At 37.0% G+C, this 24,848-nt stretch overlaps 1 protein-coding gene across 3 annotated transcripts in view; it reads left to right on the top strand.

Moving 5' to 3' along the window:
- LOC137403715 (suppressor of lurcher protein 1-like) overlaps positions 1-24,848 on the top strand; it is a 35,365-nt gene that overhangs the window by 8,006 nt on the left and 2,511 nt on the right. Inside the window, exons 4-16 of one of the 3 annotated variants that reach the window (XM_068089729.1) lie at positions 13-137; positions 9,305-9,522; positions 11,706-11,913; positions 14,375-14,478; positions 16,075-16,206; positions 17,761-17,983; positions 20,293-20,492; positions 21,426-21,642; positions 22,002-22,219; positions 22,777-22,947; positions 23,835-23,946; positions 24,037-24,107; positions 24,701-24,739. In XM_068089729.1, coding sequence (XP_067945830.1) covers positions 13-137; positions 9,305-9,522; positions 11,706-11,913; positions 14,375-14,478; positions 16,075-16,206; positions 17,761-17,983; positions 20,293-20,492; positions 21,426-21,642; positions 22,002-22,219; positions 22,777-22,947; positions 23,835-23,946; positions 24,037-24,107; positions 24,701-24,739 — 2,038 coding nt within the window. Of the gene's footprint in view, positions 1-12; positions 138-9,304; positions 9,523-11,705; positions 11,914-14,374; positions 14,479-16,074; positions 16,207-17,760; positions 17,984-20,289; positions 20,493-21,425; positions 21,643-22,001; positions 22,220-22,776; positions 22,948-23,834; positions 23,947-24,036; positions 24,108-24,700; positions 24,740-24,848 lie in introns of all 3 variants that reach the window. The other 2 variants (XM_068089728.1, XM_068089730.1) reach the window with 2 other exon arrangements.

Here is a 24,848-nt window from a genome sequence, read left to right as displayed (position 1 = left end):
ACACTTTTGTAGAATTATCCGAAAAATTTCCAGTGCGAGTTTAAATTTGTTGGAGACTTGAATGAACGGGTGTTGATAAACATCACAGACTTTCAACTCAGCGGCCAGCCTACGGAGGTCACCACCTGGAACAGCATGTGAGTATTTGTCTATTTATCTACTGTGGTGCGCTTGACCCTATTTTAAGATAAAAATAGGGTTTGTAGAGGTTATGATAGCGCATAATAGTGGAATTTTAATGAATGCAGTAGGGCACAATAGATTATAACAAGAAATATTGCATCATTGCTAAAAAAACTTGATACGAAATGCTGTGCAGGTCGTGTACGAAGGTTTTAACAATGGCAGATAGTTTTTTCAAGTTTAAGCTATGCTGAATAGTAGGGTCAGAGATGATAGTTTTTATGAAATATATATATTGTAACGACAGCCCTAGCGTGATCAACACACTTGTATTTTGAAGGGTTACATGGTGCTGCCATGATTCATGTATTTGGGTTGGCTGTCTATTTTCCTGTTTGCTGTTTATTTGACCTGGTGGATTATTAATTGGTAGGCTGCCTGAACTGGTCATCATTGCGCAATGCACTAACTTTCAATGATGAAAATGTAGTGACAACGCTGTCACCTATAGTAAAAGCAACAAATGAATCAGCGAAACCCTATTGCTTACCAATTGCAAAAGTTATTTTAGTGATTTATAAGTTCTAATTTTATACTTAGCAGTAGTTGTTTACATGTTTACAATATTGCCACTGTATAAAAGCGAGATATCGTTTCAAGACCGCAGTACAGCACGAACAGTGAAGAGGTGCGCTCAAAGGTACGAGTGACGCTTTCGACTGTATCTCTCAAGCAGATTGTAGTATTAGCTAGTTTCCTGACAGAGAGTACAAGGTATGCAATTTCTCATTTTATATAGCCACTATATATTTCTCAACTGCAATTTTATAGTTTAAGCAGAATGGCTGTAGTTTAACATTTCAATGATTTACATCTGTTTGTTGCTGCGACAATACTGAATGTGTACCTCATTATATGCTACTTTTACCAATGCTATCTTTTAACAACTGCTTAAAGAGTGATGTAAAACCTTTATAGATCATAAAACTGGTGTAAATTTTGACTGAATGCGAAATCTTGTCTATTGATGCCTTTTATAATATGCATAATTCTATTGTAGTTTTTACGTTGTAAACTTTGGCCAATAAAGTTTGCATCAGTCACAAACCCCTCTCATATCTATACGGAACATAGCTACAGTAAAAACTTGTCTCCTAAAGAGGGATTCAAGCCAAGTGGAGAGATATCCTAAAGAAGGATACAAACAAAGAAGTAGAAGTGAAACTATTTACACATCTAAGGATCCAGATTATCCTCAAGATCAAGAAAGAAGGTTCGGTGAGTCACAACAAAGCAACCGTGAAAAATCTCGCTCCTTTTTGTGGCAATCTAATAGGACTAGGTTATTTAGCGACCTTCACTTTTGTAATTGTAATTGGTAAGCCATTGGAATTTCGCAAATTTGTAGTAAGTAAATAGCAATAAGGTCGTGAACCAAGTAATTAAAATTGGGCAGTTAATTGGGGTTTTTATGAAAACCAGTCAAGCTCCTATATTTTGATTGTTCACTGGCTCGCTTAGCAGCACATAGGTTGGTATTCGGCGACCCCTTGTTGTTTTGTGGTATTTCCTTTGGAACCTTTTCAAACTCACAATAGTGTTATGACGCAGCGCTACCTAACACTCCATATCTAGGTGTCATCAAATAGGTAATAGATATCACAATGGGCAAGACAAACCGTAAACAAAGTGATAAGGCAATCAAGAATGCTATTGCAATTAGAAAACAGAACATTCAACGCAATATTAGAAAGTTCAATAAACTCACTGGTGATCAGCTGATCACCTTAGACTTAGAGAAGCAGGAATTGTTGACCAACATTTACCTAGATACAAAAGCTGATTTAGAAATCTTGAGAGGCTTTGACCCAAAATACTCAGGCCTAACCCAACTTGATGAGCAAGTGAAACTCATGGAAAATTATGTAGAATCTAGCAAAGTTGAAAGTGAGCATGAAAGCAGTGACCAAAAAATGTCTCAGAGTCAAGCAGTTTTGCATACTGAAGCACCTTCTATCAGCATGCGTTCTAAAAGTTCAGTTAAACTGGCAGCTGCCAGAATACAGGCGGCTGAAGTAGACACAGAAATAAAAGCACTTCGTCGTCAATATGAAGACGAATGCATGCTCAAAGAGCTAGAAAGTAAACTACACGCTCAAAAGTTGCGCATGAAAGAAAATGAGCTTGTGACTAAAAAGGAACTAATAAATCAGAGAAGACAACTTCTCGAAGAACATGACTTAGATGAGAGAGAAGAGATTACCCATGCTCTTGAACACATTTCTATTGTTAGTAATACTCTTGCCTCTTCTCACTCAGCCATTAGATATGACCATAATGCACCAAAAATGGAGCAAAAGCTTGCAAGCAACTCACAATCAACAGTAAATACTAGATCAGAAAAAAGTGGTGTATCAGACATGCACATACTTGCTGAATCAATTGCTAAAGCTATGCGCAGTAGCAGGCTGCCAGTGCCTGACCCACCTATATTTACAGGCAATCCGCTAGAATATGTAGACTGGGAAATTTCCTTTAGGACACTAGTTGAAAGCTCAGGCATTCCAGATGCTGACAAGATTCATTATCTTAAAAAGTACGTAGCAGGTCCAGCTAAAGAAGCGATCAGTGGTGCCTTTTTGTTAAAATCGGACATGGCTTATCTAACAGCTAAGCAAAAGCTAAAAGATCGTTTTGGATCTGATTTTGCTGTAGCAGAAGCATTTCGCTCTAAACTGCAACAATGGCCAAAACTCAGAGCCAATGATCACACAGGCATTCAAAAGTTTGCAGACTTTCTAGGTCAGTGCCAAACAGCCATGCAACAAATAGAAGAACTAGCAGTCTTAAATGACTCCCAGCAAAACATCATGCTGATGAGCAAACTTCCAGACTGGTTAACAAACAGGTGGAAGCGGCAAGTAGTGAAACACAAAAAAGTCAATGGTAAATTTCCAAAATTTGAAGAATTTGTAAAATTTCTTGGTGACGAATCAGACATTGTAAATGACCCCACGATCATGAGCTGTCTTGCAAGTGCAGATGACTTCAAACAAGCCAAAAGACCAGAAAAACCAAAATCAATGGCACGCTTGTCAAGTAGCAATAATGATGGTCAGCGATGTACATTTTGCAACATTCCCAACCACAGGGTTACAGAATGTAAAAGGTTCGCAAATAAAACACAGGATGAAAGGAAGAGCTTTGTTCAAGAAAACAAGCTGTGCTGGGCTTGCTTAAAACCAAGCCACAGGTCATCGCAATGTAGACACAAGGCTAAGTGCACAAGATGCAGTGGGCCACATCCCACAGCACTTCACTTTGACAAACAAAGGGCAACTCAATTAGTCGCACCTATTGACAAAACAAGCAGTAGAACAGAAGTGCAAACCACACAGAACATAAACACAACTCATAATGCAATGCAACCTAAACATGTTTCAAATTCTGTCCCACTGACTGTTGCAACATATGCACCTACTTCCAAAACTGCTGACACAATTAAAGAAGGTAACAATGCACCCACAGAAAACAAGGAAAGTAGTCAAACAAGATCAAAAGCAACATGCAATAGGTTAAAAGCTGCAACAGGACTCAACTCAATGATAGTGCCAGTGTGGTTATCTTGTAGCAATCAGCCTGATCATGAAGTACTGATATATGCCCTGCTAGACACAATGTCGGATACCACATTTGTAACCAATCAAGCAGTAGCCCAGTTAGATACACTAGGTCAACAAACCACATTGAAACTAACAACAATGACATCTAAGAACAAAGACACGCCATGTATGATGCACAATGACCTAACCATTCGTGGTTACAAAACTGCTGACAAAATAAAAGTTCCATGTGCATACACAAGAGACTCTATACCCCTAGATAGAGATCACATACCCACAGCAGAGGTAGCAAAATCTTGGACCCATTTGAAAATGATAGCGTGCGAACTTCCCAAGTTGGACAATGTAGAGGTAGGCATGCTCATAGGCTATGACACATCTAGAGCACTTATACCTCTGAAATCTATAACAGGTGACAATGTTTCTGATCCATATGCTGTGCAAACAACATTAGGATGGAGCATAGTAGGCAAAACTAGAAAAGGTTTGGATAGATCAAGTGGTGTTAGTCATCTCGTAACAACATTTCAAAATCCAGGCCACGTTGAACATGAACCCATGTCTGTTAGCTTTGCATACAGAGTAAATAAAGATCCTTCATGCAAGGAAATCATAGATTTGCTGCAACAAGATTTCTCTGAGAACTCTATTGCTAAACAAACTTCCATGTCAAAGGAAGATCAGCAGTTTGTCAGCACACTTACTGAAAACACAGAGCAAACTAAAGAGGGCTTTTACTCAATGCCTTTGCCATTCAAAGTTCGGCCAGAGATGCCAAACAACCTATGCATGGCTAAAAAGCGTTTTGAGCTTCTACGAAAAAAGCTAGCAAACAACCCACAATATCAGAACGACTACATTTCATTCATGAATTCTATCATAGAGTCTGGCGACGCCGAATTGGTGCTCACAGACAGCAAGGCAAAACCAGGCAGGGTTTGGTACATTCCTCATTTTGGAGTGTACCATCCCAAGAAACCTGACAAGATTAGGGTCGTGTTTGACTGTAGTGCGAAGTTCCACAATGAGTCTCTTAATAACCACTTGTTACAAGGCCCAGACGTTTTGAACAGCCTCATAGGTGTACTGCATAGGTTTAGAAAAGGCCGAATAGCTGTCATGTGCGACATACAACGGATGTTCCACATGTTCAAAGTCCATGAATCTGATCGAGACTATCTCAGATTCCTCTGGTTCAAAGATGATAGCATGTCAGAGGTAGCGGTGTATAGGATGGCTGTTCACCTTTTTGGAGCCACTTCCTCTCCAGGATGTGCAACATTTGGCCTGCGACAATTGGCTACTGACAAACACAATCCAAATGATCCATACAGTGTACAAGCCAAAGATTTTATGCTGCATGATTTTTATGTGGATGATGGACTCATTAGCTTGGACTCACAAGAACAAGCAGTAGCTGTAATAAATAGAGCTATTGACATATGCTCTAAGGGCAATATCAGACTGCACAAATTTGTGAGCAATGACAAAGAGGTTCTTAGAACCATACCAAGTTCAGAAAAAGCTGAGAAACTTCAAGATCTTGATTTGCAAGCTGCAAATAGCACACTTCCAATAGAGCGCGCTTTAGGCATAGAGTGGTGTGTTGAAAATGATCAGTTTCAATTTAGAGTCATGCTCAAAAGCCAAGCAACTACTCGGCGTGGAATTCTATCCACCATAGCCTCAGTGTTTGATCCACTAGGTTTCATTTCACCATTCATTTTGATGGGAAAACAAGTCCTGCAGCAGATGTGCAGAGACAATCTGGATTGGGATGACCCATTACCAGAACACCTACAAGCAAAATGGCAGTCATGGACACATGATCTGTTAGCGCTAAACAGGGTGAAAGTTGACAAGTGTTTGAAACCACCAGACTTCGACCAAGTTATAGCCACAGAACTGCATCATTTCTCAGACGCAAGTGCATCAGGCTATGGTCAATGCTCTTATATACGTTATGTCAACTCAGACAAACGAGTACACTGTGCTCTACTCTGCGGCAAATCCAGAGTTGCCCCACTGAAGCAAGTAACAGTTCCAAGAGCAGAGCTACAAGCTGCTGTGCTGTCTGCAAAAATAGCACACAATCTAAAGGCAGAACTAAAACTTGCAAATGTTACTAAAGAGGTCTTCTGGACTGACTCTAAGGTAGTACTAGGGTATATTCACAATGAGGCACGTAGGTTCCATGTGTATGTTGCTAACAGAGTTCAACAGATATGCAACATAACAACTGTTGACCAATGGCACCATATCAGTACAAACAGTAATCCGGCGGATATAGCCTCACGAGGAGCTACTGTCGCAAAGCTGGTAGACTCGTGCTGGTTTACCGGGCCAGAAATACTCTGGAACAGCTGCTTTGAGCCTATACCTCCGGCCAAAGAAGATGTTCTTCTTAAACTCGTTGACCCAGAAATCAAAGCTAAATGCCACAGCATACTTAAGTCAAAGGACCTGACAATGGCTAAAAGACTCAAAGTATACTCAAAACTCTCATCGGCAGTGAGAGCAGTGCGCAAGCTACAGAACTGGGCAAGATTGAAAAAGGCACCAGCGAATCCTGACTTTGGCGTACAATCATATGAAAAGGCAAAACTGACTATCATGATGTGGGCCCAACAAGATGGACTCACAGAGTATGAGCAAGTAAAGCAAGGAACTCTGAACAAGTCTAGTACTCTGGCCAAACTTGACCCTTTTATTGATGCCTCAGGAGTTATGAGAGTCGGTGGTCGACTGAAATCTGCCAGATTGCCTTTCGCAGAAACACACCCAGTCATACTGCCCAAAAATTCACATGTCACAAGACTAGTAATAGCAGAATGCCATGAGAAGGTTAAACACCAAGGAAAAGGCATGACAATGTGTGAGATCAGGTCAGCAGGATTCTGGGTAATAGGATTGAACTCTATGGTAGCCTCTTATATCCACAAGTGTGTGTCATGCAGAAAACAAAGACGTCCAACTGAGACACAAAAGATGGCAGACTTGCCAAGTGAACGAGTAACATGCAACCCGCCTTTTACTTGCGTAGGGTGTGACTGTTTTGGCCCATTCGTAGTCAAAGAAAATCGAAAGGAATTCAAGCGTTATGGGGTTATCTTTACCTGTATGGCATCTAGAGCCATTCATATCGAAGTCATAGATGACATGAGCACAGATGCATTTATTAACGCTCTTAGATGTTTCATCGCAATCAGAGGTCCAATTCGTCAAATTCACACTGACAGGGGAACCAACTTCATAGGTGCTGCAAACGAACTACGTAAGGCTCTAGCAGAAAACAGCAATTCCAAACTATCAATGTATGCCCAAGAGAACAATTTTGACTTTGTTACGAATACACCTCATTCAAGCCACATGGGAGGAGTGTGGGAACGCCACATTCGCACAATTAGAAGTATTCTAAATTCTATCCTCATGAATAGCTCCAATAGACTAGACACTAGCACACTTCGAACATTCCTTTATGAAACTATGGCTATTGTCAACTGCAGACCTTTGACTGCGCAGAATAGCGAAGATAAATTCACGACTGCGCTATCTCCTAATCAGTTACTCACAATGAAATCAAAAGTTGTCCTGCCTCCACCCGGCAAGTTTGACCAAACTGATGCTTACTCCAGAAAGCGTTGGAGGGTAGTACAAAGCTTGGCCAACACATTTTGGTCACGCTGGCGCAAAGAATACTTGCAAACACTTCAAGCCAGACAGAAATGGACAGAAGCTAGCCCAAACATTGAAATTGATGACATAGTCATCTTAAAAGATGAAACTAAACACAGAAACCACTGGTCGCTAGCCAGGGTTATAGCAACAATACCAAGCAAAGATGGGTTAGTTAGAAAAGTCAAACTACTAATGGCAGATAGTAACATGAACAGCAAAGGAAAACGTGTTTCACCACATTCTATCGTAGAGAGACCTATACACAAATTAGTTTTTCTTTGCAAGCCTGTCAATTCGTAAATGCACCAATTTAATTTAGTAATAGTTTAGTATTAGCTGATACTCGCTCACCCCGCCTTTATATATATTACTCACATGCTATCTTATTAAGCTGCAAGTTGTTGAATTCGTCCCGATAAAATATGGCCGAATTAAAGGGGGGAGTGTAACGACAGCCCTAGCGTGATCAACACACTTGTATTTTGAAGGGTTACATGGTGCTGCCATGATTCATGTATTTGGGTTGGCTGTCTATTTTCCTGTTTGCTGTTTATTTGACCTGGTGGATTATTAATTGGTAGGCTGCCTGAACTGGTCATCATTGCGCAATGCACTAACTTTCAATGATGAAAATGTAGTGACAACGCTGTCACCTATAGTAAAAGCAACAAATGAATCAGCGAAACCCTATTGCTTACCAATTGCAAAAGTTATTTTAGTGATTTATAAGTTCTAATTTTATACTTAGCAGTAGTTGTTTACATGTTTACAATATTGCCACTGTATAAAAGCGAGATATCGTTTCAAGACCGCAGTACAGCACGAACAGTGAAGAGGTGCGCTCAAAGGTACGAGTGACGCTTTCGACTGTATCTCTCAAGCAGATTGTAGTATTAGCTAGTTTCCTGACAGAGAGTACAAGGTATGCAATTTCTCATTTTATATAGCCACTATATATTTCTCAACTGCAATTTTATAGTTTAAGCAGAATGGCTGTAGTTTAACATTTCAATGATTTACATCTGTTTGTTGCTGCGACAATACTGAATGTGTACCTCATTATATGCTACTTTTACCAATGCTATCTTTTAACAACTGCTTAAAGAGTGATGTAAAACCTTTATAGATCATAAAACTGGTGTAAATTTTGACTGAATGCGAAATCTTGTCTATTGATGCCTTTTATAATATGCATAATTCTATTGTAGTTTTTACGTTGTAAACTTTGGCCAATAAAGTTTGCATCAGTCACAAACCCCTCTCATATCTATACGGAACATAGCTACAATATAGGTCTATTACTTTATTGGCAATAATTTAGTTTTGAACAAATGTTTTTCAAATTTTGGCATACCACAATCATAAACCATAAAAGGGAAAAAGGGCAACAGTTAGCTACTAAAATCAAATAAATGTTTCGACGTATAGTGTTTAAAATGCCTTTCTCTGCTAAGAGAAGGGATGCTAGATGAAAAATTGTTAAATGATATTTTTAAAACAATTATCAAATGTTGTATGCAATTTGTTCATAGCATGTAAGTTGAAATGAGTTGAGAACCTGTAACTGTCCTTTAAAAAATGAGGACACCAACCATGAAAGATCTTGAAACCTTAAATTGACATAAAATAAACATTTAACAGTAAAGTAAGAAGTGGTAAAAATTTGAAAAGATAATTTGAAGTAAACATTTTGTTCTCTTTTCCGACAGAATACAAATATTTCAACACCGCACGAGTAGACAGTAAGATTATTATTGTTTTCAAGGTCATCCTTTTATAAGTGACAGTTAACGAGGTCATCCTTTTATAAGTGACAGTTTTCAAGGTCATCCTTTTATAAGTGACAGTTTTTCTAAGAACGTGTGTTTGAACCCTTTCAGGTGCCCTGACGACTACATAGACATCTTTATTGAGATAGAACACCCAGATCATAACATACTGGAACTTCCGCATCAAGGTCGTTATTGTGGCAATGATCTCTCCAGGCTGCCGCACTTGCTCATGTCCCTGAATAGGACTTTGATAATCTGGTTCGATACAGATGGTGACAATCAGACTTCTAGAGGTTTCTTTGGAACATACGAGTTCATCAGCGATGGTACGTTGAACATTTTTTAATCATTCTGACACGGTTAGACAGAATAATCCAAGATGTTTTACGGGTTGTTTTACAAAGCTTGGTAAATACAGCTAGAAGGTAAAAGCGTCTGGCATTATTATTATTAATACGCTTGTCTGTCATGCGCGATGTGAGAGATCATCTTGAGTAGTCACTATATGGAGAATTATCTTGCATAGTGGTAAGGCTTCCGAGTGGTGTAGAGGTAGCACGCTTGCCTGTGAATCAGGTGCTCTGGGTTATATTCCTGTGTGTGGCAATCCTTTTTCCTTACGCTCGCAGCGTGGCTTCGAATATACAAACAGACGGGTGGACACTGATCTTATTATAGTAAAGATTAATGCGACCTTGTTCTTAGTGTACCACCAAAATTTGCTGGCATCTTCATATTTCATTAGTACGCTGAGATGATGGTTTGACAGCACCTTCCTCACTATACTCTCTCTCTCTGCTCATATAGTTGTCAGCGGTTCCCTCGATGTCATATGTATTAGTTTATCATCAGTGCTCAGTCCTCTTCTTATCTGTTCTTATTATTATTGGTGTAACTTAGTACTCTGTTCTTAGTATTACTGGTTCACCTTAAATGCTTAGAGGTCATAGGTCGGAACAGCTAACCTAGGAGATCCAGAAAATTTTAACAGAAGAGTCAGTAAGAACATCTTCATTACTATTATTGCTGTTTCAATTATGGCCACATTATTGTTATTGCTGTTGCTTGTACATAAAGCTTGGTGTTTTCTTAGTTGCTAGTGCCTGGATTAAGATTACAATTTAACTAAGAGAGTTTTAGTCATTTCTTAGTGTTTTTGTTGATATTAACAGCAGAATACAGTATGCTCCAGCTCATTTCTTATTGATTATTTTAGGGTATGATATGCTCTAACTCTCTTCTCATTGGCTACTTTTACGGTATGGTATGCTGTAACACTTTTCTCATTGGCTAATTTAGGGTATGTTATGCTCTAGCTCTTTTCTCATTGGCTAATTCATCCAGTTCACCTTCACTAGCTACTACAACATCAAGTAACCTGTGGCTCTAGGCGCTACTTTCATATAGGCTCTTTACAGCTTCAAATATTTATAGCCAAAACTTGATTATCTTGTATTATTCTTATAGTTATTATTACTATGAATATTATTGTTGAAACAAAGAAGGATGAATATTTGTTTAAGATTTTGTAATAGGCATAACAGATGAACCAGGAAGTTAAAATACAACTATACCCTTTTCAAATGATCGGCGTCAGGGTCAACTATATATCTAATAACTGTATCGGAGTGATTTCTTTGTTTAGTAAAAGCATTTAACTTAAGCTGTATTCATGCTAAGGCGTGATAATCGGCAGAAATTCTAGTGGGCACATGAAATCTACCATTAAACAGGCAAATTAGTGGATTGAAAGTTCTGAATATGATGGGAGAGCAGACACAATCCGAACCTGTAATCGTAGTAACTCTTGGCTATCATCTGGGTCAGAGTCTATTACAGATTCACATAAACATCAAAATATGTTCTTTTCCAACGTCGACATTTGCCATCCAGGTCTGCTGCCAAAATATTACTGATATTTTTAGTGTCTCAAAAAATTCCACAACTGCTTAAATCCAGACAGAGCGTTCGATATTAAACTTTGGGAACTATTCCATTGATAGACAAAAACATCAAGTCTTTGTCACCTTCCGCTCCCGAGTCTTACATAAACCATAGGAGATGATAAGATGATGGAAAGTACATGCTGTATGTTTATACTGCATGATTAACAACTAGTTGTGCTGTCTCTCGCTGCCAATAGAATTACTGATGATCAGGCGCAGGTGCTGCCAAGCAATCAGTTTATTTCATTGTTTTGTTCATTCGGTGAATCATTAATGACTCTGAGTGAACTTATCTTGATCGGTGCTTTACGATGCCGCTGACATTTGGTGAGCTTTTTGTGTCTCTGAAGCTGGCCACGGTCATCTTTTCAACATGCCTGTGGTAGATGTATGCAATGATTGACAGATTTTTGAAGCAATCTTTGGCATTTTTTGGCCTTCGCTTTTGTGATCTCACTGTTGTTGAATGCGGTTTGGCATTTACATGATAGTATTATCTCTTGTTTTGCCATGAAATAAATTCCATAGCAGAAATAGTCATTAACATCTGGTGTTTTGTACAGAGCCTTACAAAATGGGTCAGCAAGCCAATTTGGGATCTTGTGGGTGGACTATGAAATCGGATGTAAAGATGGAAGGTTATATCATGGCCCCGTACTATCCGGCGGTGTACCCTGACAATCTCAATTGTTACTATAAACTCGAAGGTCGACCAGGACAGAGAATAAAACTAGAGTTCATAGACTTTGATATCTACTACGGAGGGGATCAGTAAGTGTCTGTCTAAAAATCCATGTGTCGATGTGGATAGCTGGCGTAGTAATGAGAATTAGTTCAAGACATAAAATAATTTCTAAAAAGATTTTTTTACAATCACAACATTTTCTTATCGTCATATTGGGGATTGTTCTATAAGTTTCTATTATTCACCAAACTTGCTGATAGTAGGCTGATAGCTCACATGGCGATGTATTGCATCACAAATAAAATCATAAGAAAAGAACGGTGACCTATTATCGACGAAGACTGTACTACTGTTGAATGTTATGCTCACTTTTACATATAGTAGTTTGTTACAGAACAATAGACATTGTTTATGCAATGATATATTCTGTCTCACCTTTTTAAAGCCTGTGCTTTAAGTGAGTAAAGCCAAGTTTTAAATAAGACGTCTTGGCTGCCATTAGTCTAACCCTGTGGTGTTTCCGCTAATATTCACAAAAGCTTGTTTTGCCAGATCTGTTTGTAACGGAGTTGTTAACATGTTGATAACAATGTTAAACATTTGTCCTTTTCGGCATTGTCAAAATAAATTCCAAAAAGTGTTTGGAATCGGTATTTTGAGTGATATTTCTATTGCGGATAGGCGTACCATCTCTGTGGCCATTAGCCGATCAGTGAGAGACCGTTTATCTTATCCGTGACGTCTTAGATGCTTTGTTTTCATTTGAACAGTTTCTGTTGTCTAGAACAGAGTCAATAGACAGCTAAAACATGACATGATGCCAAACATATGAATACCCTAAAACTAGAGTGAGGCTATATTCAGCTAAGGGGTGCGCATGTGTTCAGCCCGTGTTTGCGCTAAGAAGTATGCACTATGGCAAAGCATTCGCAGGCTCTCTAGATCCTTTCAATCACCAGAAAAGTCAAATTAGTGCGGAAGGCTGGTCCTTCTTTTGAAACCTGGAAATAGGTTTGTGTACGGCTTGGAAATAAGTTAAGCTCCCTAGTCTTATCAGATGTTTGTAAATATTGACCGCTTGCATGCTCTCTGCTTCAATCAACCTTTTTGGCTAAGCTGAATCCTTCGCTAGAAGATATCTCACAAATTGGCTCGATGACATCGGCATGTTTGCACCATCTTGTCAGTTTCTGCGGTTAAACATTTAACTTTGTTTTTAAGAACACCGACATAAAGACATGCCTAAAAGAGTCACACTATTCAACACATCTTTATGATATTTGCCATATTGAGGCGTTGTGTTATCGCTCTTCCTTATACATTGGAACTTCGACTCTCGAATGCTTTAGTTCTCGACCAACTCGGTTTTTGACCAAAAATTTTGAGATTTGTTCGTCTCGGATCTCGAACATTAATTCGGTTCTTGACCAAACTGGAGCATGCGCATTGGAATTAAACGTTCGGAACAGCTCCGGAAACAGCATGGAAACATGCGTTTACAAAGAGAGAAGCAAGGTACGCTCATAAATTCTTTACAAAAAAAAAGGAACTATCTAGGATGGTGTCTCCACTACCGAAGAGATTTGCTAGGGAGACAACTCCTCTAGTCAAGTTACCCTAAATTGTTTGGGATGAGGATTCTCCTGTAAAGATGTGAAGTAAACTGTTGCTGTAAACAAAGTAAACATGCCATTGCTATTTATATTTTCTTTTTCACATAATTTTTGATGTAACTGATTTGTTCCATTTTTTGATTCTTCATTATCAGTTTCTGAAATTTTTGGTATTGTATCTTAACCGATAATGTTTTTGATGTTTTAAGAACAAACACGAAATGTTTACTTTTTGTTTTTTTTTCATCATCATAGATAAAAAATCTTTTATCAAAATTAAACACGATCTATATCTACGAGTTTTTATTCACAGTATGCAATATACAGTACTGTTTATGGTGTAAACTGTTAAAAAATACTTTACCGAAGTTGTTTTTTCGATTTGGAAGGGATAAAAACTGACATACATTTATTCAAATAAGAAAAATTGTTTTGGATTTCGAACAAAACTCGGTTTTCGAACAACCTTCTGGAACAGATTATGTTTGAGAACCGAGGTTTTGTTGTATAAAAAAGTAATTTAACCATTAGGTCTTGTATATGAAGGAGCAGCTTTTGTGTAGTGGTTAGCTCTTTGAACATCGAAAAGGTGGAGGCAGTAGTCTAAACCCTGCTTCGGGATGTCAGGGAGGGCACGCAGTCTTAAATTGCTCCTTTGCTAAGGGAGACAACAGTCATCTCCGTACAAAGCTAGTGAAATGTCTATTCAAAGTAATTGGAGATCATAGCAGGAGAAATCTGCGTGCAGCAGAATACCCGTACTTAACTTATGTTTACATGTATATAGAATTCTAAGAGAGCATAGCAACCAGCCAAGTGCGGGTGAACATTGTTGAATGGCTCGCATTTTCTGCTGTCAATATCAATTTCTCCATTTCTATGCATCACTGCAGAAGGTCTGCCGCAAATTTATGCTCTTATTTTTTTATTTTAGCTGCCCTTATGACAGCCTCCGAATTCATGACGGGAACTCAAGCCGAGCTCCACAAATTGGGAAATACTGCAATAAGATAAATGGACTCGTCATTTATTCAACAAGTAGGTGTAAATCTATCAGCGATGACTTTATGATAATTGATATACAATTGAGCAGCATGACGACTGAACTTACTTTCTTTGCTGTGAAAGGATGCCTATAAATTATAGTTGTATTCAAATGATAGCCCTTAATAATACCCACTAGTAAAAAATGATCAAATCTAATACGCATCTCGACAGATAAAATCAAGGCAAAATTCAAAATGTTGATTGTTATTAACTTGTTGCAGTGCATAAATTAATCTTTAGTGAATCCTACGTTAAACCTCTCAATGTTTTTTCACCACACGACTTTCACTTTAGTACTGAACATTTTATAGTACCATTTGTGAGGGAGATGAATATTAGCAGCCATCTTCTATTTATGTCAGTAACTAGACAGAAAATAGTATCTAGTGAGTTTAACCGTTGAATAAGGATGCTGGAGGCCTAAACTACTCTCAACATGGCAGCGGTATTAATCTTTCCTATCATAAGGGCTGTGCCCATCTATCTGAAGGCATGCTTGGGTATTGGGAAAAAGATGGCATCGTGTGAGATTTGAACTCAAGAAATTCAGCTTGCAGAGCGACATTATAACACTTGCTCCAATCAACCGCCTTCAAGCAGTTAGGAATATTTGTGCACATAATTATTACACATGACGATCTCTCCCGGCGCGCGGGACTGCCAGCATACTAGTTTGATACATTGGAAGATAGGCTAAAAATATTGTAATGAACTGGCATCATAGCAATAAAGATCAATATGAATTGGATCGACATAATTGTTGAGGTACATTTTAAATATCGATTCTAGCAAAAATTTATTGTTTAAAAAAAGTTGGCTCTAAATTTTTTAGAGTTGTTAAAAAAGAAGTTAAATGCTTGAACCAAAATAACTACGTGATTAGAAATACGGCTTTGGCAAGGGCTCCAGCGCTATACCTGTAGTTTGGGCGTTCATTACCACTTACAATCAAATGCCATTGAGTGAACTCAAAAGACCAATTTTGTATAGCATCAAAGGCAAACCGACAGAATTAATAGAGAAGTTTTACATTGTTGCGAAATTTCTATTACATAATCCTGATCATGAATGATGGTCAAGTGTAAATTTTCAAAACTCGCAGAAAATTGTCATTTACTGGTTCAAAGGTTTACTGTTCACAATGATTACGCTATATTATAATATCATTATCGTTAGTCATTATTATTAATACTAGTACACTGGCAGTCTTGTGCGCCATGAGAGATCATCATGCATAATAAATGTGTGCACAATTATTCTTTGGTGTGAGGAGGCGGCTTACTGGTGCAGATGGTAGTGTCTGGATAGGAATCGGAGTATCTGTGTTTGATTCCCGCATAGTGCAATCTTTTTTACTAACGCTTTCAGCATGGCTTCAAAGGGACAGACAGACATGGCTCCTATTATAATAAGAACTTTGCTTTTGAAATATTCAAGTTATGTTCCCATGTTTTTAATAATATCACAGTAATGAAAAGATGATAAAAGGGACTTTTAGGGGTTCTTTTACTAGAGAGTAATAAGAACATTTGAAATGTGCTATGATATAGCAGATCACACTATGTACTGTTTAGTTTTATATTGTAGACCACAATCTCTACTTGGAATTTGAGACACGTTCAGGACGTCCCTTTGTTAGCTACCCTTGGGGAGAGAAGGCAGTCAGAATGAGTGGCTTTAAAGCAAAGTACACATTCAGTGATAATTTTGTTGATCTCGGTGAGTTGAATATGAAGCTGCTACACTTAAGGTCTTCTAGGCTGGGTATATATAACAAAAAGTCTTAAAATACTGCTAATATGTTGCTAAACAGGTCTACTTGCTGTATAATTGAAGATAATTCATCTAAATCTTTGTTTGGTGTCTGCGCTTTCCGGCTGAAACTAGCAAACTAATCTGACAGATTGGTAGTCGTGTGATTCGGCATTCACTTTTAAAGAATAAGTTTACAGTCATGGTTTGAAAGATTACCGTAAAACCTCTATTTCAATGCGACCTCTAGTTGACTGCCACTATGAGAGAAGTATTAAAGAATAAAAGCGCCATGGCGTTCAAATAGAGGTTTTACGGTATATGCTACTATTCTGTGTATTAAAAATACTCAGATTAGTAAAATCTGGACACAAAGCTATCTGTGGTTGGAGACGTGTCTGCTTTGATTCCAACGCATCTCCAGCTCAGATATGAATACTTCCCTCTTCAGTCAGCTAACCTTACTGGCTTATTAAACACTGAGATGAAAGATTTATAATAGCATCGTCTGCTGAGGTTTGAAATGTATTAAAATGTCTGATTCATGCCTACAGATAAGGTAAACTTTCCCTCTATCGGTATTTACTAACCATGAATGATAGTTAATCGACTAGCACTCAAGTCCATAGTAGCAGTGATTTCTACAATTATCTTAGTTAACGAATTGTTTAACGTAATAATATTAATATGCATTTAGTGTAATATTATACGCTACTTAGTGCGTTATTAAGCAATATCTGTAATTGCATTCATAATTTAATACGCACACGGATGATGGGCAGCTTGTGGCTGATGGGCAGCTTGTGGCTGATGGGCAGCTCGTGGCTGATGGGCAGCTCATGGTAGTTGAAGGTACTTAGATCTCTTAAGGAAGATATTGTACGGAGGATCCCTTCAACATATGAACTATTTGATGAGTGATGCAAACTCCTGGCAAATATTTTGCTTGATCCTTGAAGCGGTTTTCAACAAATGAATTATAAATTTGGTAAACAATCACAGTTTCATAAGTGAAAACGGAAATAAATTGATAAGATAAATTATTTTACACTTTACTCAGTTTATATAAGTTTTCACAAGCAGCTTAGTCATGCTTGTGATGGAGAAAGTATCGGTGCGTCATGCAGTTTTAACGTTTTTTGGTTGTCTGTCGGTTTTCACTCTGTAACCTGTTTGAGTTTTTTCTCAAATATTTTTTCACCTTCATTATGACTCTAAAAGTCAAAACAGATTTTTTTAATGGTAATGCATAAAAATAGACCACCATCATAGATATGCTACTAGATATTACTAAAGGTACAGAGTAATCTATTCAGGATGTTTCGACTGAAACTGGGTTTTAAAAATGGATCAACGTCGTGAGTCGGGGACCTCCTGTATTAGAATTAGCCACTCTGCATATACATGTATCTGTGATTATGTTCATCTTCAAACATATGTACTGCCTATCCTACATGTTCACTTGAGTGTCAGCCAATGCCTGTCACCCATGAATATGCATATTTGCATATGAATCTTCAGGATTCATCACAGATGGGACTCATATTCGAGGATCACATTGTGATGTCAGAGTCCAGTCTGATCTGGAGTCGACAGGAGTAATCATGTCTCCCAATTTCCCTGGCCCCTCTCCTTCCAACATTACCTGTTTCTACTACATTGATGGCCTTGAGGATAATGAGCATTTAGAGAAGGTCGTGCTTAACTTTGAAGCTACCAGATTTCCTGAAACAGGGAGAAAACGGTAGGCAGCTCTGGCTATTGTCATTATTTGTTATATTTAATATTAAAATGTCTTGATGAAATTACTTTTCCAAGGTCAAGGTCATTAGAAATGGTCAACTTTCAAAGTTTGTTAGATTCCTTGAAAGTAAGAGGCTTTGCCATTTCAAAATTTGACACATTTATGAGTGAGCCAATGAAAAGCTATTGATACAAAATATTTGTGAGCAACCAATGACATGTCAAAATTCATTCCATTAAAAGTATATGCTAAGCAGTGTATGTTAGCGCTTACTTGTGATTTTTATTTTTACATTGATAATTTTTTCCCCACTGACACTAAAATAAAGCAACAATATGGTGCAATTATTTTGATACTAAACAAATTTCATGGGAGATAATTTCTAAATTATGTATTTTTGCCTAAATGCATGTGAGACATTATTCAAGGAAAACAGTGCACCTTCGCGTTTAGTTTCTAAAACGCAAAATTCGAGGTACACTGGAAACATTATAATGCTTTCATTATGGTTACGTGGTTCAAATCAGTCCTATTTATAACTTGGAGATATCTGTCCAGTTTTTTGGCATTTCTGCGTAACATTATTTTACAGCCTTGGGAAAAGTGGTTTGCATTACGTAGATGGAAACCAGTAACCTTTAGTAGCTAATCAATGGCATGCAGCCGCTGACATACAAATTTACTATTCACAGCAGCACTGTTAACTGTTCACTATACACAGCAGCACTGTTAACTATTCACTATTCACAGCAGCACTGTTAACTGTTCACTATTCACAGCAGCACTGTTAACTATTCACAGCAGCACTGTTAACTGTTCACTATTCACAGTAGCACTGTTAACTGTTCACTATTCACAGCAGCACTGTTAACTGTTCACTATTCACAGCACCACTGTTATCTGTTTTCTTGGAACTTTTTCTTATAGCCAATCAAAAATGTTTGTATTGGGTCATTAGCGTTGCGTAGCGTGTTTTATTATAGAAATATTTTATTTGAGGGAGAGATAAAGTGCCTTAACACCTAAAGGCTACATTTCTAAAAGGTCCTGTTCATAAATTCAACACAATTGTGGTCTCAATAAAATACACTAACCTGCAAATTTTACAGTAAAAACTTTTAAAAGTTTTTGGTAAAGAAATCAAAGTGATGTAATGATGACAAACATTTAGTTATAATGGCAGTCACCTTTTTGTAATCTATCAAATGAGATAAAAAGGCTCTCACACCTTCCCATATAGCTGGACATTATCTTAGACCCAAAACTAATATCAAGCTGTGTTCTTTGTAAAATCTGTTCTGGAGGTTAGAAAAGTATACATTGGCATATCATTAACACAGTTTTAAAGACTGCTCCATTGGTCAAGTTGGTTGTTTGTAATTTAAAAAGCATTATTCCATTGGTCTATCTGTCAACTAACAACTAGAAAGTATTGGCAACTTTTAATAACGCCAACTCTGGATAGACTCAGTTGGTAGAATTTATATTGTCTTTGTTTCCTGTAGCAGTCATTCACATATGCTTGTCAAGTGTTAATCTACATACGAGTGTGATGTGTTAATCCACATATGCTTGTCATGTGTTAATCCACATATGCTTGTCGAGTGTTAAAAGGGAAGCCAAAGCAGCGTGAAGTTGCCCTATTTCTGGGTTTAATATTCTTGTGATCTATTTCTCATCTCATCTGTTTATGCAAACAGAATACCTTTCTGCAAATTGTCTTAAAAAACCTTTCTGGCTGTATGGATGCCCTTTTATAGCAGAACAAACAAATGCTAGTAGAATCTTGAAAAGTGCTTAAGCCTACCCAAACATTATGGTATGAAATGAGTAGGGTGTGAGAGCGGTATGAGAGTGGTATGAGAGTGGTGTGAGAGCGGGATGAGAGTGGTGTGAGAGCGGTATGAGAGTGGTGTGAGAGTGGTATGAAAGTGGTGTGACAGCGGGATGAGAGTGGTATGAGAGCGGTATGAGAGTGGTGTGAGAGTGGTATGAGAGTGGTGTGACAGCGGAATGAGAGTGGTATGAGAGCGGTGTCAGAGTGGTATGATATTGCACTAACAAACCATGCTATATTGATAAATAGTTGCTCTCTAACTCTTTCACTTGATTGGTTGCTTACATAAGAAAGTTTAAACAATTAAAACATCATTTTGAACTGCTTATTGGCCTTTCAGTATTATATAATCACGATAACCACAAAAAAGGCCTTTTTCCAGTAAAGTAAAAGAGATTCGGTAATTGTCTTACTAACAACAATAGTATTTATAAATAAGAGTTTAATCGTATCTGATAATTTTTAACAGTAGGTGTGGGAAAGAAAACTCCTACATATCAGCATATTTGGAAGGCCAGAGTTCCTCTCAAGAGCCTGATGATTATATCTGCAGTGACAATATACCTGAGAACATCATAAGCAGAGATCCCAGGCTAATAATCAAATACACAACACATGACAATACCCTCTCACAAGCTATTGGCTTTCAAGCGCAGTTTCGGTTTGCCAAAGGTAAGTGTTAAGAGTGCTTTTAGAAGTTATCATCTCTTTGGTTTTTATTAGATGATCTGTTTCTCACTAAAAGATATGTCAAGTTTTTTAGAGTTATGTTCCCTTTTGGCAATGCTCAACTATAGCCGCAACTATAATATATATATATATATTATAGTATATATATTATAGTTATAACTATAAATACTATATATATATGTATATATATAATTATATATAGTTCAAATATATATATATATCTATAGTTCAAATATATGTATATATAGTTCAATATTTGTATATATATAGGTCAAATATATGTATATACAGATATATATACCTACTTCTATAGCAACCTTACTGTTTGCTATGTCAGCATATAACTCTAAAACATGAAAATTAAAAGCTGACACGCATATCAAATTGTAGCATTGTTCTCATAGATTTATGTCTAATAAAAACAGTCATAAAGGTTATTTGTTTTATTCTAAACAATGAAAATAACTACATGTTGCCCCTATAAAGAAATGTTTTCAATGCAGTGCAGCAGCAAAACAGCTTTGGTACAGTTGGCATTCCTGTGCTTCAGATAAAAGTTTTTTTCGTTTACGAGTGTTGATTTTGTTGTTATTTGTTGTATTGATATGAAGCCTGTTGTGGTGCCCATCTTTATTTTGAGTTTTAATTCTCATTATGGCTGCTGAATTTATAGAATTTAGGGTAAACCTTAATCTCATTGTTAAAGTTATAAACACGCATCAGAACTTGTCTTTAGCCAGTTTTGACAGTAGTTATATAAACATAGTTGCATACATTGCAATAAGGAAAGTTGCTGATTTTTCAGTAACTATCGCGAAAAACTCAGTTAAAAACAGTTAGTTTGTGAAAAGATAAATAGTTGTCAGGAAAGATGTTAAAATAAGATTTTCATGCCTGATCTTTGCTCTGATTTAGCTTATGGTATCGGAGGTACACCCGCTAGCATAGCCTCAGAGGCACCATGCTACTTCAGTTACCGCAGCAGCTCCCTGAAGAATGGTACAATAAACTCGCCTCGTTACCCTGACACCTACCCGCGAGACATCACATGTACCTATGAGCTCATAGCAGAACGCAATGAATTTATTATGATAGCTTTTAAAAGCTTCAATGTGTCTTCCAGCAATGAGCGGTGAGTCAGCATAGAATTATTTTATAGGGGATCCATAGATCCGCTTTATCAGCATTCTTTTTGGGCAACATTCCATGGAAAATTAGTCCAATTTATTAAAACAATGTACACTTGATGCCTGTAACTAACACATTATTGAAGTATTATTCTTTTGATCTATTATACATTATAATTTGCTGCAGCAATCAAGTTCTTATAATATCCAAAATAACTTTTGGAGCTACCTACTCTTTTTGGGTATAGTTGGAACATTCCAATTTTATGATAATTTTAATAGAGTCCAGGTTTATATGGTTAATAAGAATTATTCAAAAACACTTACATTAAAAAAGCGAACACTGTGCTTCTTTGTTTTATAGAGTTGGAGAATGCTCCGGAAATGGTCTAACCGCTATATCTGTTCAATCTGATAATGAGACATTACACGTAGATGAATTCTGTGGAGCGAGCATTCCAGGTCCTTTGCTGTCGAAACCTACTAATCAAAAGCTAATCCTTACATTCAAATCAAACTCCGTTGAATTAGCTCAGACGTTTTTGGCAGGATATGAATTCATATACAAATCAGATGTGCTGTGTGAGTCAACCATACAACCAACTACATGTATTTACTTGTTACTGGTAGTTGTCTTTCCTAATTACTGATGTGCTGTGTAAGTCATGCATACAAACAACTGTTTACTTGTTACTGGTAGTTGTCTTTCTTAATTACTGATATGCTGTGTGAGTCATGCATACAAACAACTGTTTACTTGTTACTGGTTGTTGTCCTTCTTAATTACTGATGTGCTGTGGGAGTCATGCATACACCCAACTATTTACTCATTACAGACACTGAGCTTTGCATATATAGATACTACCTTGCCTCTGTTTAATAGACGATATGAATTATGAATCACAGTTAAATAAACGCTGACTGTTACAACAGCAGCTTTGAATATCAACATGTTATTCTGAGAACTCACACTCAATCTTTTCCTTTTTAATGCAAGATTACCCACAGTCAATCCTTGCATTCAAAAGCATGCAATTCATTCATGGGAATATGTATGCATATCTTGCAATGAATATCATTTATGATGTTATTAACAATATCTATGCTGTAACTAACCTAGTGAAGTTATGACATCTTAGATGGGAAAGAGAACATAACAAAACAGAGCTCAGGCATTATTTCCCCACCCCCACCTTCTCCTTACAAACCAGAGGCTAAAACAGTATGGACTTGGTATATTTACCCTAGCAACCCTGGTGCAGAGATTCAACTCAAGGTTAAGGATATAGATATACAGAATGGTACACAAGGTGAGCCAATTTTTAGCATTTCTAGTTTTTTATCAGCATTAGTCACAACCCTTTTACTAAATAAAATATTTTAATCATTACATTAGTGTACGGTAATTATACATTAATATTAATTATTTTTTATAAGTAATTGATTTAAAACAGTTAATAATTCAAATTATTATTAATTTATTATTACGATATAATATATAATATATAATATAATAGTACAATATAAATAGGTCTGTCAATTGAATCTGGTGTTACAAAGTGGTCTAGATCTGAGCCATGAGTCAGAGTTTGCCGTAAGGAAAGGGTCTTAGGAGTAGGGTAGTAGCGAGAATGAGATAAAATTTGCGATTAAAACATGCAAATACAGCTTGTACACGCGTCAACTTAACAAAGTTTCATGGTTTGCAACTTTACAGAATATGAGAAGTAGGAATTATCTGCCCTACACGCTGTTTAAAGCATGTTTTATCATGAATTCTGACAAAGCTTGTTGCTTGCTACTCTTTTACTCTAGCTATAGCCTGAGTTACCCTAGCTATAGCCTGAGTGACTTTAGCTGTAGTCTGAGTGACTCTAGCTATAGCCTGAGTGACCCTAGCTAAAGCCTGAGTTACCCTGGCTATAACCTGAGGGACCCTAGCTATAGCCTGAGTGACCCTAGCTATAGCTTGAGTGACCCTAGCTATAGCTTGAGTGACCCTAGCTATAGCTTGAGTGGCCCTAGCTATAGCCTGAGTGACTCTTGCTATAGCCTGAGTGATGCAGTTTACTGATTCAAAATATAATCATCTAACCAATTTTTGATGAAGCAAAGTTTTAAATGTTTAATGCTTTTTCATAGAAGCAGTTTCAAACGCAATTCACTTTTCAAACAGCTATTAATGATTTGTCTACAGAAGGCTGTAAAGACGCTGCTTTGAGAATTTACCAGCTAGATGGAGATGGCTTTGAAACGTGTGGTCAAGATGGTAACATGGAGTATGTAGCCTCTGGTCCCATTAGCATCAAGTAGGTCTCTCTCTTTCTGCTATAACAGAGTCACCCTGTGTTTTCTTCTATGTGACTCAACAGAGATTATCACCTTGTTGTCTATTGTAGGTTTATAAGTTTATTAAGTGCTGAAGCGAAGAGACCTCAATTTAATATCATATGGACTGAAGTCATTTCAGGTGAGTGTCTTTTCTAGTTTATATTTCTATGTTTATTAATATATAACAACTATAAAACTAGATTAATATATAGGCCTATATATACACTATGTATAATACTGCTATTATAGTGTTTGAGTAGCATTAAAAAAACTAATAAAACATGTTTAAATTATATAAATAAGCTAGTAATATTATTATTGTAGTCGTGTTGCTTTGCAGAGTTTTGTTTACTCTGTTGTTAGGACATTTCTATTGCTGGTATGTTTAATTATAATGGTTAATATTACTATTGTTATTGATATTACTATAAATATTTTGTTTTTTATTATCATTATTAATTGCATACCTGCTTTAAAAAACATAATAATAGTAGTAAACTACATATGACATAGGAACCCACAATAAAGCGTAAAAAATACAAAATACGAAGTATGATAATAAAATCATTAGTATTATTCTAGCAACATTACTTTTGTTATTTTATCAGCATTAAAATTGTTATTATAGTATTATGATTATTACCATTGACTCATCATCAGTATTAAACATACAAAACCAGAGTTGTCTTACCATGATAGAATTATTTTTGACCAATGACTCAATGTTTATAGATCGGTCAGGCACCAGGTCAATCTTTGACGAGAATATAAGTAAGAGCTTTTCCTCTTTAACTTACTCCTAATATCCACCAGACTTACACTCAGCCAACCTGCTTATAACTTGACTATATGCTCAGCGCTGGTTATTGGCCTTCAAACG

Source organism: Watersipora subatra, chromosome 9 (assembly GCF_963576615.1).
Source record: "Watersipora subatra chromosome 9, tzWatSuba1.1, whole genome shotgun sequence".
NCBI classification, from domain to species: domain Eukaryota; kingdom Metazoa; phylum Bryozoa; class Gymnolaemata; order Cheilostomatida; family Watersiporidae; genus Watersipora; species Watersipora subatra.
This window is presented reverse-complemented; position numbering and strand designations above follow the sequence as displayed.